We start from the raw sequence: 12,677 nt of genomic DNA, 5'->3' as shown, positions 1-12,677 counted from the left end.
TCTCTCTCTCTCTCTCTCTCTCTCTCTCTCTCTCTCTCTCTCTCTCTGAAATATTCATCTACTGTATTTTTCAGCGACAAAGACTCCCATTTTCATTAAATTCACCATACTATGCATGCTAAACATTATCAGTGCAGAAAGCGATCAGACTAAACAGGCAGTTGGCTACTGGTGCAGATTATCTTGGACTGAGATTAAGAGCATATTTGGGGAACAGTCCAACTATTTACTCTAAGCACGCTTAGTCTGTAAATCCATATGCAGGCAACAGCGTTTTTGGGACACTTGTGATTTTGTGGTTAAGTGTCTTCTCCAACACTCATCCAGATTATAGGCTTTTTTTTTTTTCATTTTCCCCTTTATCAAATACGTGTACTGAATAAAATGTGTGTGAGCTAGTCTGATTGCATGTCCATAGCTAATCCAGTTTTAGTCATGGCAATGTAAACTAGTGCAACTTCAAATGAATGCATATTTATCATGATTAACACACTGTGTTAAGTAATGCAGTGTGCTCATGGGTATGTGTGTGTGTGTGTAAAATGAAAGTGCCCATATTTAGATGCAGGGTCTGTCGAGGCCCTTGTGGTACTATGTGACATGAGCAGAACAGATGAGTGCTGACACATCAGCAAGAAGAGCAGGTTGATGTTGGTAGAAAGGTTGAAGTTAGTCTAGAGACGCATACTCAGCACTTAAATTAGGCCTTCAGGCTGCCAATTCTGTACATGAATTCTATTCATACTTTACTATACCAATCAAAAACCTACGTCATTAGTTTGGGACCACTGATAGTAACTATTCACTCATCTCATAATGTAATGATATAATAATATAACGAAAAAGGCTTGTTGTATTAGAAATGTAGAGAGGCACCGTTCTGACTTTTTCAGTCCCAATAACAATACCTGGGCTTAATACCTAATACCTATCCCATAACAGATTAATAACCTGTGTGCCTCACTGTGAAGAAGTGATTGGGATCATTCTTTTATGTGTAGGGCAACATCAGGCTTTCCAAACCTTGTAAAACAAATTGTAACAAATATTTACAGATATAAATTAACTGAATTGTTATTAATTAAAATAATGGTGTTCGATACCAGATTAGCCTTTCGTCACCGATACCCCAACCGGCTGTTTGAGTCGGTATTGGACCAATATCCGATGTTAGTATCGGTAGTGGTGCATCTACAGAAATGACTCAATGTATTGTCTTAATGTTGGGCAAGTTATCTGGTATTGCCTACTGTAGTTTTGTTTTGGCTAAAGATTTGATTCTAACTGAGTAATCACTGGTCTAAGCCATTGCTCAGTATAAACAACAATATAAACAATAATGAGGCTTTATGCTACGTTAATGGTTAAACTAACTGCTTTGACTTGATGACTAGGTGCCACTTCACCAACTCTGGTGTCTTCACCTCGCTTCAACCATTATTTTCTATATCGGGATACCTTGTCAAACATTATTGCTAACTCATCAACCCACATAGGCACGGCAGGTAGCTTTATACATGTAGCTTTGAGTTCCCCCCAAGTTCACAGAGTTGTGAACCAAACAAGTCTCAGGCCTGAAAAGACAAATGTTTTTCAAAACATGTTGACCAAAGAAGCCAAGTTTAGATTAAAAAAACAGGAAATACCCAGTTGAGGTTACGTCAAATCCCTTGAAAGGAAGCAACAACGCACCTAAAACGAGCAAATCTCATGGAGGCAAGACCGAAATTCACAACAATATGGAGGAGCAGAAAAGGGAAAATATTCTCAAAGGCTTTACAGTAAATGATGGTTGGGAGGAGGCAAACAAACTAAAAAGAAGAAATACTTTCCCACTCAAAATAGCCAGATAATCTCTGTATATATTTGAATGTTGATGAGGAGTGGTACACTCATCTACTAACGCAGTTATACACACACACACACACACTCAAACCACACATATCCCCACACATTCATTCATTCACACAAGGTTTCTGTTTTGGCCTACGCCACACTTCATGTTAAGAATGTACCAGATCAGCCCAAAAATCAAGTGAAAGATGCATTACTCTTCATTTTTCCCATGAGGACTTGTCTTTACGCACCTGCAAATTCACGTTACAGTGCAACGGAATACTTCAGGCAACTTGCTAAATTGACACTTAATTCAACCGCAAGTTAATTTCGTATAGTAATATACTCTGATTCACTGAGAGCAGCTCAGAATTTCTGCCCAACTCCAAAATAACATACAAAGGGACCACTGCAGCTTTCATTTTTGTGAGTCAGCCTCAGGGATGAACTTCCAAGGCTTTTTGGGCAAAAGGCCTGTGCTCAGGATTTGCCTGGCATGTCCCAATCATTTCCCTTGACACCCGTTCAAATTCTGGCAAGTGGGAATAATAGGCCAAGCTGTCAATTGAAAACAGTCTTGTAAAATGCTCATCCCTGAATGACCCGATTGGAAAACATCAGGTCAAAACTGTGTCAAACACATGGGGCTCACAGAGCTAAATAGAACACAATCTAGTTGTTGAGATGTGTCCCATCCATCCAACAGGACACTCTTGCTTCAGTCTAGTACACAAAACACATACACGACATGTGCAACAAATCTTTAAAATGTCTTTTTTGTTCAGTCTTGGTAATACAACTAAAATGTAATGTCTGCTACTGTATGCTTGATCTCCTGGAACCGATTACACCAAGTTTAAATGAGACTTTCTATGGAAAAGCTCCAAAAAGGGAGATTCAACTGAAGAATATATGGACAGCGCCACTTTAATTTGTGCATAAGGGCCACTTAACTGTTCATACCCCCAAAACACCTCACCCTGGAGAGAGTGACTTGGTGTATTTTTAGTATGTAGGTCCCGGGGGTATTAGGGATGTGAACCTACAAGGTCATGGTTGCCGGCAGATGCCACAGAGGAGCTTGTGTCTAATGGGATTCAACGCAGTAAAGCTTTGACGGAACACACCATTTTAATTAAAGTGGGCATGATATGTGGTGTTCATGATGTTTCTTACCAACCTAAACACATACAGTAAATAAGCGACACTGCCTCATCCATGGTGAACTGGAGAGCATTTCAAAGATCAGCCTGCCTGGGATCGAGCCAAACATAAAGACACAGGTCTATCCTTGGTTCCCACTTTCAACTGGAATTCCATTTTGATATTGGCCAAACAATATTACGTGCAGCCCTTTTCTTAATCACTTACATTACCTGCAAAACACAGATAGGGATGTTTAGCATGGGCAATACAAAGATCATGTGCATGGAAGAAGATCCCTGACTGATTCCCCATGACTGAGTGACAATCACACCTACCTGAAGTTTGACCCGGGCCATCCAGTTTGGATTCACATTTTGGAAGAGAGCAATCTAAAAAGAGATAGAGAGATACAAAACAAATTAGAGGAGGAAGGTTTAACAAAGCAAATAAAGAGTGAAATGGCTGTCCTGTGGCCTACTGCAGCAGTACAGCAACCATCACCATGTTTTAGTGTTAGAAGTTTGAGCTTTGACATTACTGAGTACAAATGAGAGAGTGAGCAATTGCGGAGCAGCTCTTTGATCTCAGTAGCTGAGATTAATCTCTCCTTGAGATTAAGACCAATAGTCACGATGCACACACACACACACACACACACACACACTGTAAATGTGCACTCGTATATGCAAAAATGCCCATATAGTACACGCTGTAGCTAATCATGTGCTGGTGAAGACATACCGAACATTCAAAATGTCTAGATCCATAAGATAGATCCTCGTGCTCGTTATCTCTCGTCTTTACCTTACGCTTTCACACTCTTTCACAAACACACACACACACACATGCCATCAGATACACACATACAGGCTCATGCATGACTCTCAGCACACCAGCTTATAAGCCGATGAATCATTTAAAGATACCAAGTACAGTAGATATCTGCATCTCTGACGCCTGAGGAGGAATCATCTTCACGGAGATGAGATGTTAAGAAAATTCAAAGCACTCCTGTGAAAAAGCAAAGCAGAGCGGTGCGTCTGGTGCTCGGTAGTCCGGCCTGAGCTGCAGTGCCGGAACCAGCGACGTCAGTTTCGGCATCACGATCAATCCAGAATTGATTAAGAGATAAAGACTGACTCATTGTGGGTGTTATGCTAATCCATAATTCAAATTTATTTTTATCTAAATTTTTACACAATTAAAAACGGCAAAATGAAATTTGTTTTTTAAAATTATAATAGAAAACTGATGTGATATCTGTGCCAGTGACATTAACCCCGAAAATAAATAGCAACTATATATTGACTCAAAAGATACACTGACTTCTAATTTTGGAGCGAGGTGCATCGTGTCTGGGTCACTCATCAGAGATCACAGAGAGGAGAGGCAGGGAACGAGGAACAGGAGCAGCTGAGCCCTTCTTCGCTCTGACTTCTCCTGGCTACCTTTCTGGAAAAGAACAGCCTGGCTTATGCTGCTGCCTAACGAGGATTACAGAATGCACCTGTTCACGCATTGCATGTTTCATTTCATGCAGTGTAGGATGGATAACGTGTTTGGTCTAGTGGAGGAGTGCTCATCCTCTAGGAATAGTGCATGAAAGAAGTTACAAATTTAACTATAGTCAATGTTCAGGTGCACAGAACATACTTCTCAGTATTAGATCATAACAGTGCATAGGTGACTAGATATTGTCTGGAGAAATCATAGTCAGCATTATGCTGCCAGGCAACACGCTCATATGGACAGGAGGGAGTCTGTGAAGAAGAGGAGGCAGAAGTAATCTTCTACCAAAATCGGCTGACAGAAAGAACCCACGGGGTCAAAGGCAAGCGACGGAGCTTTCACTTGTGGCCGTGATCAAGTTCAAGTTGTGAGAAAGTTTGAAAGGAAACAATAACCACAGAGCATTGTCCAATAATATCCTCACCTGAGCTCCATCTGCCTTGTGAGGGTGACGATATCTATTTTATATTAGCTACTGATAAAAACTTGACAGTTGCCGGTGCAGTTTCAATACAGGGTCAATGTGAGGAATCGAATGTTCACAAGTGGAAAACAGTGGGATGCTCAATTAGTGCGGATGATTTAAGGATGTTAAAACCTGGGAGGAAATAAGCCAGGGCCCATTGCTTCAAAGTCAAGTGAAATTGTGCACTTTGTTTCACAGGTTCATCTCACAGAAGCAAAGTGTGAATATCACATTCATTTCATTTGCTTTGATGTGCGAACATTTAACTACAAGTTTTAGCCAGAGTGTGAAAGCTAAACCAACAAAACAAACAACATTTAGCTACAACAGTACAACACAATTGGCAGTATTTCTTCTAAAACCGTACCAGTGTAGTCAATGCAGTAGGATGGGATGATAAGTTTGATCCTCAACCTATTTTATCCAAAGCCAGAGAGGCCGAGCGGCAGTTTAGCCCCCCTAAGCCAGAGGAGCACTGGGTTGGCACGGTTTACGCGACAGGGATCAGAGCCTGCTGCTGTCTTCAAAGCAAGAGGGAATGTTACAGTGTGTGTGTGTGTGTGTGTGTTTGTGAGAGAAAGAGACTACACAGTTCCTGTTGGACAGACTGAGCACAGCTGTTGACAGAAGACAAGCAGTCTTAGGCAGCGCACAAGCTCACACATGTATGCAAACACACTGCAGGCTGTGCTTTGATTTCACCAAAGCTAAGTCCATGTTCTGCTTTCTACCATTTTTTGTTGTTGTTTTCATACACACTGAAGTAGCCTAAGACCTTGGCTTGTCTGCCAAAAAGGGTAAAACATGTCATTAGTGCAGAGAAGTACAGTGAAGCGCATCGGGTCTGGTCTTTCAATTTGCAAGGATGCAGATGGACATGTGCAAGTGTGCAAGTGTACAAGTGTGCTAGTGTGCGTGAGAGAATTTAAATTATTGAAAGTTATTGCGAACCTATCAACCCTTGTAATAGCAAAATATCTAGAGCTAAAGAAGAAGAAAAAAAGGATGACATTAACGCACAATTGAGAATGAAGTCCAGTGACCCATTATTTTTCACTCTACCCAAGGAGAGGAACCGGCTCACTCACTAACCGACTTCATGAATGAAAAAGTGACACACATTCTGACACTTGACAGAGGAAGTGTCTCAGAACTCAAGGGGGGGGGGCATGGCCTCGTGAGTCCCGGGCTCGTTTCAAAGGAGGCGCAGAGCTTTGTGGGAGGCTTGCAACTTCAGACACCGGTTCCAGATGCTTTCTTGGTTTAAGCTGAAGGGAAAGAGAGAGGAGATAAAAAACTGTGACGTCTCAATCCTCCCCGAAACTGAAGGGGCATAAGGAGAGAGGTCGAGGAAGGAAAAATTAGGGATGTGGAGGAACCCATATTGACATTTTGTGGAGTAATATATGTTGTACACAAAGGTCTCTTGCAGGTGCTAAAACATATTCTCCAAAAGCTGACACAATACTTTGAAAATGCTCCTTTTAGGATACATGCCAAAGCATTTTGGCCAACAACCTAAGACACTTTATGTTTTGTTTTTTCTTTCTTTGATTTGACCTTTGATCTCTTTGGTAGTCTGATTTTGAATACAAATGGAATAACCTTTGTTTAAAAGTGTTATTTACTGCCCTGGAGAAGGCACTCATTGTGGTGAGAGTCACAAACAGGAGACCAGATATTACAAAACAGGATCATTATTTGAATATATGACAACCCTGAGCAGAGGCAAGGTATGAGGTAATGACGGAAGGCCGTGTGGGAGAGCAGTGGAGGAGGCGATGAAAGGAATGAAAAAGGATAGAATGAGAGGGAGTCTGCAGTTGACTGACAAGAGGTTTCTCTCTTATCAAGATGTGAGATTTGCAGGAGACACGCAGACCAGCCCACAGCCTATTTTTATGACCCGCAATCCTCCTATGCCTCCATCCCTCGTTTGTTCGCTCCAATCCTCCATCCCCCTCTTCCTTGCTTCCAGAGCCCCGGGCGACATGGGTGGGATGTAGTGATTTATACCTCCGTGCATGTGTGTGTGTGTGTGCGTCTTGTGTGTGAAGTAATGAGCCTGTCCCACAGGCAACATTTCCCATCCTACAAACACATTACCAACCAATTGGAATTCCTGATTATCCACATAAGGCTACAAAGCAGATATCTTTCAGGTAAATCAAGTGTTATCAACTAGTCCCAGCCATCAAAAAAATATCTTCATCAGCAGTGACCATTTTACTACTTTGGTTAGTTTTAGGTGATTTAGTTAAGGCCCCTGCATAATTCTATGTTTATCACTTTACATTGAAAATTGCAAAAGATCTCTCTTAGTATTTGCACAATGCAGAAAAATGTAGCGTGGATCTAATAAGGTAGAGTAGGATCACTGCTCTGCTGACTGGTCTCCAAGGCATTGTGTAAAATAAAGCTCAGGTATGTCGTGACATTTAGTTCAAACTGTCCAGAAAATGAATGACAAGCTAAAATATTTGACCAGCTTCGGTTTAAGCTGAGTGGAATATATCTGCACATCTTCTCCGTGTTGAAAAAATAAGAAGAAAAAAAAACCTGGTCCTTGTCTGTGTGTCTTCAAAGCGACCTATGTCATAGATGTACATGACATTTTACACCAATCAATAATTTGTTGAGATGGAGGGGGGGGTTACATGCCTGTAAAGTGTATTACGACTCTCTCGAAAAGGTTGAGAGTCTCTGATGAGATCGATCAGCATGGTCTGGCCGTAAAATAGGTAATTGCCTCGTTGTGCTACCTTCTTCATTGTCTTCTCCATAAAACTCTCCAATAGACACTGAGAGAGGAATAGGCTATAGCAAGCATCCCAACATCTGGAACTCATTGGGAGCATACAGTAGGCTTATTACAAACACTCAATAGAGGAGGAGAACATTTTTTTTTTTTACTGTGCAGTGCCATAGGTCACAGCTACAACAATTTACAGTACGCAAAAGTCCTTTTTTGCTTCTTTTTGTGTCCCTGTATTTTGCAGCAAATATTAATTCATTTTTAATAATTTTAGCCTTTCTTGATGACAGATGACAGCGTAGAAATGGGGAAAGGGAGTATGGTCCCAAGGCAGAAATCGAAACCGCTCCTGCAGGAAGAACTTTTTTCTTTTTAAGGCAAAAACAACTTATCAGACTGATCGTTGTGGCACTTTCAGTTTAGCTCGGTTGACAATGCAGATATTGCTATGCAGGGGTTTAATATGTTGTGCTCTATCGGTCATATCATCAACATAAATGTACATTTTTGTTCTTATAGCTATATAGATGCATCTTTCAAGCTAGTCCTCCCTTTCTCCCCGAGTTGAATACGTGAGATAGCCGAATGTGCATGCGGGCCCAGGCGATTTAGCGGTGCAGGCAATGCCAACCTAAGCTCATGGTTTTTTAACTCTGACCAAATGCCAATTAGGCTGTGCCCCTGGATGCAAGCAAAAGGTTTCAGCCTCGTGGAGAGCAGAGTAGCCTACATTTTGCAGGGTGTGCTCCACCCAAGCCTCAGCTCTATAATTTGATGAGTGAAGGCTTGTTTGTCCCTCCAAGTATGTCATGTCCTCCCTTTCTGAAGCTCACTCACTTTTCCCTCTATTCTATATTTTCATTTACTTTCTTGTCCTTACTTCTCTTGTCTTTACGCTGTGTCTTCATTTGTCGTTGACTTCCCATTCACCCCTCTCCCTCTCCAACAGTGCTGCCTACTGTACATTATGCACTCTAAGATGCCCACTGCATGGCCTATCGAAGTCCTCTTTCTCATCTATGATTATATAAGATTTATGCTTTGCAAGAGTACGCAAGATAACATCAGGTCATTATGCTTTCATGGACTATGACTAAGAAAATGAAGATTCACTGCTCAGTGATTTGGCTCTCGTTACAGACACAGGTGTTGTGCTCTGGCTCTTGAACCACAACAAAACGTAATGAAAACTCAGGCACGGTGCTAAATAAAGAAACCACCTTTATTAGAAAAAGGTCGGGACAGTTGAAAGTGCACAACAGGAGAGCATTCTCGCAGCATCCCAGACGGTGTAACTGCTCCCTCTAAACACTCCGTGTAGCACACCAGGTGTCAGGGAAAAGAAGCCAGCCCCTCCTCCGGATGGGGCGGGTCTTGTAGGGCGAAGGCGTTGGCCAGCTGCCTCCAATCTTCCTGATGGCCCTGGGCCGTCACACAGGTCAGTCGGTTCACTTTGGGCACAGAGGGAAATGCCTCGCCTCGTTGTCAATACCGACGCTGCCATTAGTGATGCTAATGTCTTGTTTCTATCCTCAATGCAAGATGCACTAAATGACAACCTGTTAAATAAAGCATACGAGGTGCAACACACATTATTGGTGTTTACTTAGTTGTTTGTTTCTGCTTCAATTTGCTGTCAGTCTAAATTGAGCTTGCGCATTAGGCCAACTACAAAGTCTAATTTTTCAAAAGCATAGTTTTTTTGGTTTTTTTTTAACTGCCCATGCAATAGCAGAGGTAATCAATTATGCTCCTGCCTATCAATTATTCTTCTTGTATAAAAATCTATTATTTAACACTGCAGACTGCAAAGACACTCATACACATATAGTTGAAAGCCTGTCTGCATAAGTAATGAGTGAAACCGGCTTCTTGTTTCACAGATTACATAAACGGCAGATCTTTGCAACGGACCCTTATAAGTCCCATACTCCACGACTGATGACCACTGTCTTATGACCACTGTAGTTATGACCACTGTAGTTATGACTGGGGATACGGCTCTGAAGCAAGTTGTTCAGACAGTTATTTAATCATATTCCAGCATATGGTACATCTGGCTGCTTTTACGTCTTAATCGAGTTTCACAGTGCAGTTCTGTACAATAATGTGATTGCAAAGGCCCAGTAAATTCATTAAATACCACTCAAGAGACAATCTATGAATTAATGCCTTGTAAAAAAAAGAAGTTCCAATATCGTGCGCGGCAAATGTTATTTTTGTTTTTGCTAAGATGGCTCTGTCCATAGTGCTCCGATATATTTAACAGTGGTTAATAACCTAAAGATGTAATGCATCACTTAGTGACCACAGGGTTTGAGTTCATGTGGAGCTAATGGCATGAAGCTATGTTCAGAAAGAGACAGAGGCTCTTGCATGGCAAAAGATTACTGCACATTAAGGTATGCTGAACCATCACATAGTGCAGAGACAGTAGCACAGCATTTTTCTAACGTGCCTTTCAATTTATTAGGCACTACAGACTTTGGGAAAGTTGAAGTCCAATTATGATAAGGATTGGCTTGATCTGGTTTTGGTGGCCCTGCGAATTGATCCGGGTTTAGACCAAGTCACGTTTTGCTCCGTTTGATGGATTGAGAAATTCACATAGTGATGCGAGTGGTATGCCGTCGGCCATTTAAAAAAATAAACATCGAGTTCAAGCTTTTGATGACAGCATAGGACGAACCTGGGTGTGAGGTCCTACAGGGAACAGCATACCATATTTGTCAGTGCTTTTTCTAAATGCTGCGTGCGAGTCATCAATTCATGTTTTCGTGTGTCGTCAAGTTGGTCAAGATGTTTTGAAAATGCTGCACATGTGTTGGTGAAGATACTTCTTAATTTGCTAGTGTTGTGCATATTTGCGTGTGTTTTGAGCTCTCAGGGCCTCCGTAGGAAATGCATGTGGATCTTTAGACTGAGAAGGAGAGTGCCATCCTCACTCATCTACTCCTAAAACATAATAAATAACATACAAATTTTGAGGAGACAGAAATAAAGATGTTGACAGGCAGTGAATCAAACCCAAACATACGACATTAACACATCACCCAAATATTCCAGAAAGGTCCTTCAATTTACTCAGTTCATGGATATTCGACAACAAGAAAACACAGCTTCCAGACTCACGCTAATGCCAATTCAACAACTAAGAAAAACCCTCGTAATAAGCAGCTTGCCTCGATCAAACTGTCCAATATTTTTAATGCAACCGTGCGTGGGCTAAGAGTAACCAGCAGTATGTTATTGTATGTCTGACTTTGAGGAATGCTTAATTTAAGTCAAAATCAACAATCCAAACAGGAAACAAAAGGGGTGCCATCATGAACCTACTCAAAACAGAATAAGATATTATTGGTCTGACAGTCAACTGACTAAGTTATTTATAAACAACTAAATATAGTTACAGAGAGTGGTTTTGTAGCTCAATGCTTTAAAAGGAGAAAAAAAACAACCTGGACAGCTGAGCATGACGGGATGATAAAGGTTGAAAAACAAATGCAGTTCCTGTCTTCTAAATGTTCAAGAAAGCAGTTCTGTATTTCTCATCTCAGTCGCAATAATTTCAGTATTGGATGTTAAATCACGGCATGAGCAACTTGGGAGAGTGACTCAGCAGCTGAGCTGTGATCCACAGCATCAGTGTGGGACTCAAGAGATGGAGCTCCATCTGCTCACCAAAAATAATCGAGCAAAGAGGTACATCAATTGTCAAGGTCTGATGAGAATATCATTGATTCAGGTGAAGAAGAAAAAAAATTGTGCGGGATCAAAGATTAGGATTTTTAAAGACTTTCTGCTTGTTTTGATGGAAAGCCAGCTTTGCAGCTAAACTCACATTCAGTTATCCAGCCAGTCAGTAAGTTATACTCTCACACTAAGTCAACATCTTAGCCTGTGATCAAAGCAGCTCAGACAGCCGGTCAATCACTTTAGTTCTTCTTCAGGAGAAGAATCGGACACATTCTATCCTTCACTAACTACTGCAGCAAAGTGCATCCAGAGCAAAACGAAACACACTCACATATACACAGAGCCCCGGAATTAAAGTGCTTGGGATCAACTAGGATGAGCAGCTCTGTGCCAAGATTTCAACGTGTAACAAGCTGGCAGCAATCAGGGAGTCTGCTGGAGAGGCTACTACAGGGAGCGGGATGGCCATTACTACTGGTCCTTCACCGTGAAGTTACAGGGACGATTAAGATATAGCATGCATGTATGAAAGAATGAATGGGAAAAAAATCTCATACCGTCTTTGGACAAATTGCAGGTCTGTATATGTGATTGATAATATTTATAATAGAGTTAAAGTAAAAGTAGCAACTAAACGACAGATAAAAATGTTTTCAATTTCGGATTGATAAACTGAATGAGATCAATATCACATTTGAATTAATTGAATAAACGACACAAAGTGCTATTCTCCATTTTAACAGCACAGAAACTTTCCATGCTTTCTCTTCATAATAGTATCTTATTAAAGTTTCCTGAGGCCATAACCTATTTCTGTCTCCATCATGAATACTGTATGAACTGCGTTTGCCGCTACATAAACATCCAAGCAGTCCGACTTCCCTGTGAGCCAACTTTCCAGCCTGATACAACATAGCTATAGGAAAATACATTGGCAGGCTTCCAACCAACCGTAAGAGCGACTGCAACATTTGAAAACAATCCACTTTGACAACATTCCTAACAGTCTGACTGGCAGATGCAATTTCTAGGAGAAAGTATGTGATTTAAAGACAGTTTTAAAAAGTCTGAAGTAGGCCTATGTGTGTATGCGTGCGTGTGTGTGTGTGTATGCATATGCATGCATTCATATATTCATATGCACTTAGGTGGACATGTTGTCTGTGTGTGTTCCTGGGTGTGCAATCTGCAATAATAGTGAACAGCAGACCCTCAGGCACCAGGTGTCACTGAGAGAAACAGCTGAGAGAGAGAGAGAGAGAGAGAGAG

The 12,677-nt window shown here is 41.3% G+C and overlaps 1 protein-coding gene across 4 annotated transcripts in view; it reads right to left on the bottom strand.

Annotated features, from left to right (window-relative positions):
- triob (trio Rho guanine nucleotide exchange factor b) overlaps window positions 1–12,677 on the bottom strand; it is a 95,288-nt gene that overhangs the window by 80,841 nt on the left and 1,770 nt on the right. For 3 of the 4 annotated variants that reach the window (XM_031873704.1, XM_031873710.1, XM_031873709.1), the window contains exon 2: window positions 3,318–3,371. In XM_031873704.1, the coding sequence (XP_031729564.1) occupies window positions 3,318–3,371 (54 nt within the window). Of the gene's footprint in view, window positions 1–3,317; window positions 3,372–12,677 lie in introns of those variants that run through there. The other variant, XM_031873707.1, reaches the window with a different exon arrangement.

The sequence above is a fragment of the Anarrhichthys ocellatus genome, unplaced genomic scaffold (assembly GCF_004355925.1).
Source record: "Anarrhichthys ocellatus isolate YVR2014 unplaced genomic scaffold, GSC_Weel_1.0 scaffold74, whole genome shotgun sequence".
Lineage (NCBI taxonomy): Eukaryota > Metazoa > Chordata > Actinopteri > Perciformes > Anarhichadidae > Anarrhichthys > Anarrhichthys ocellatus.
This window is presented reverse-complemented; position numbering and strand designations above follow the sequence as displayed.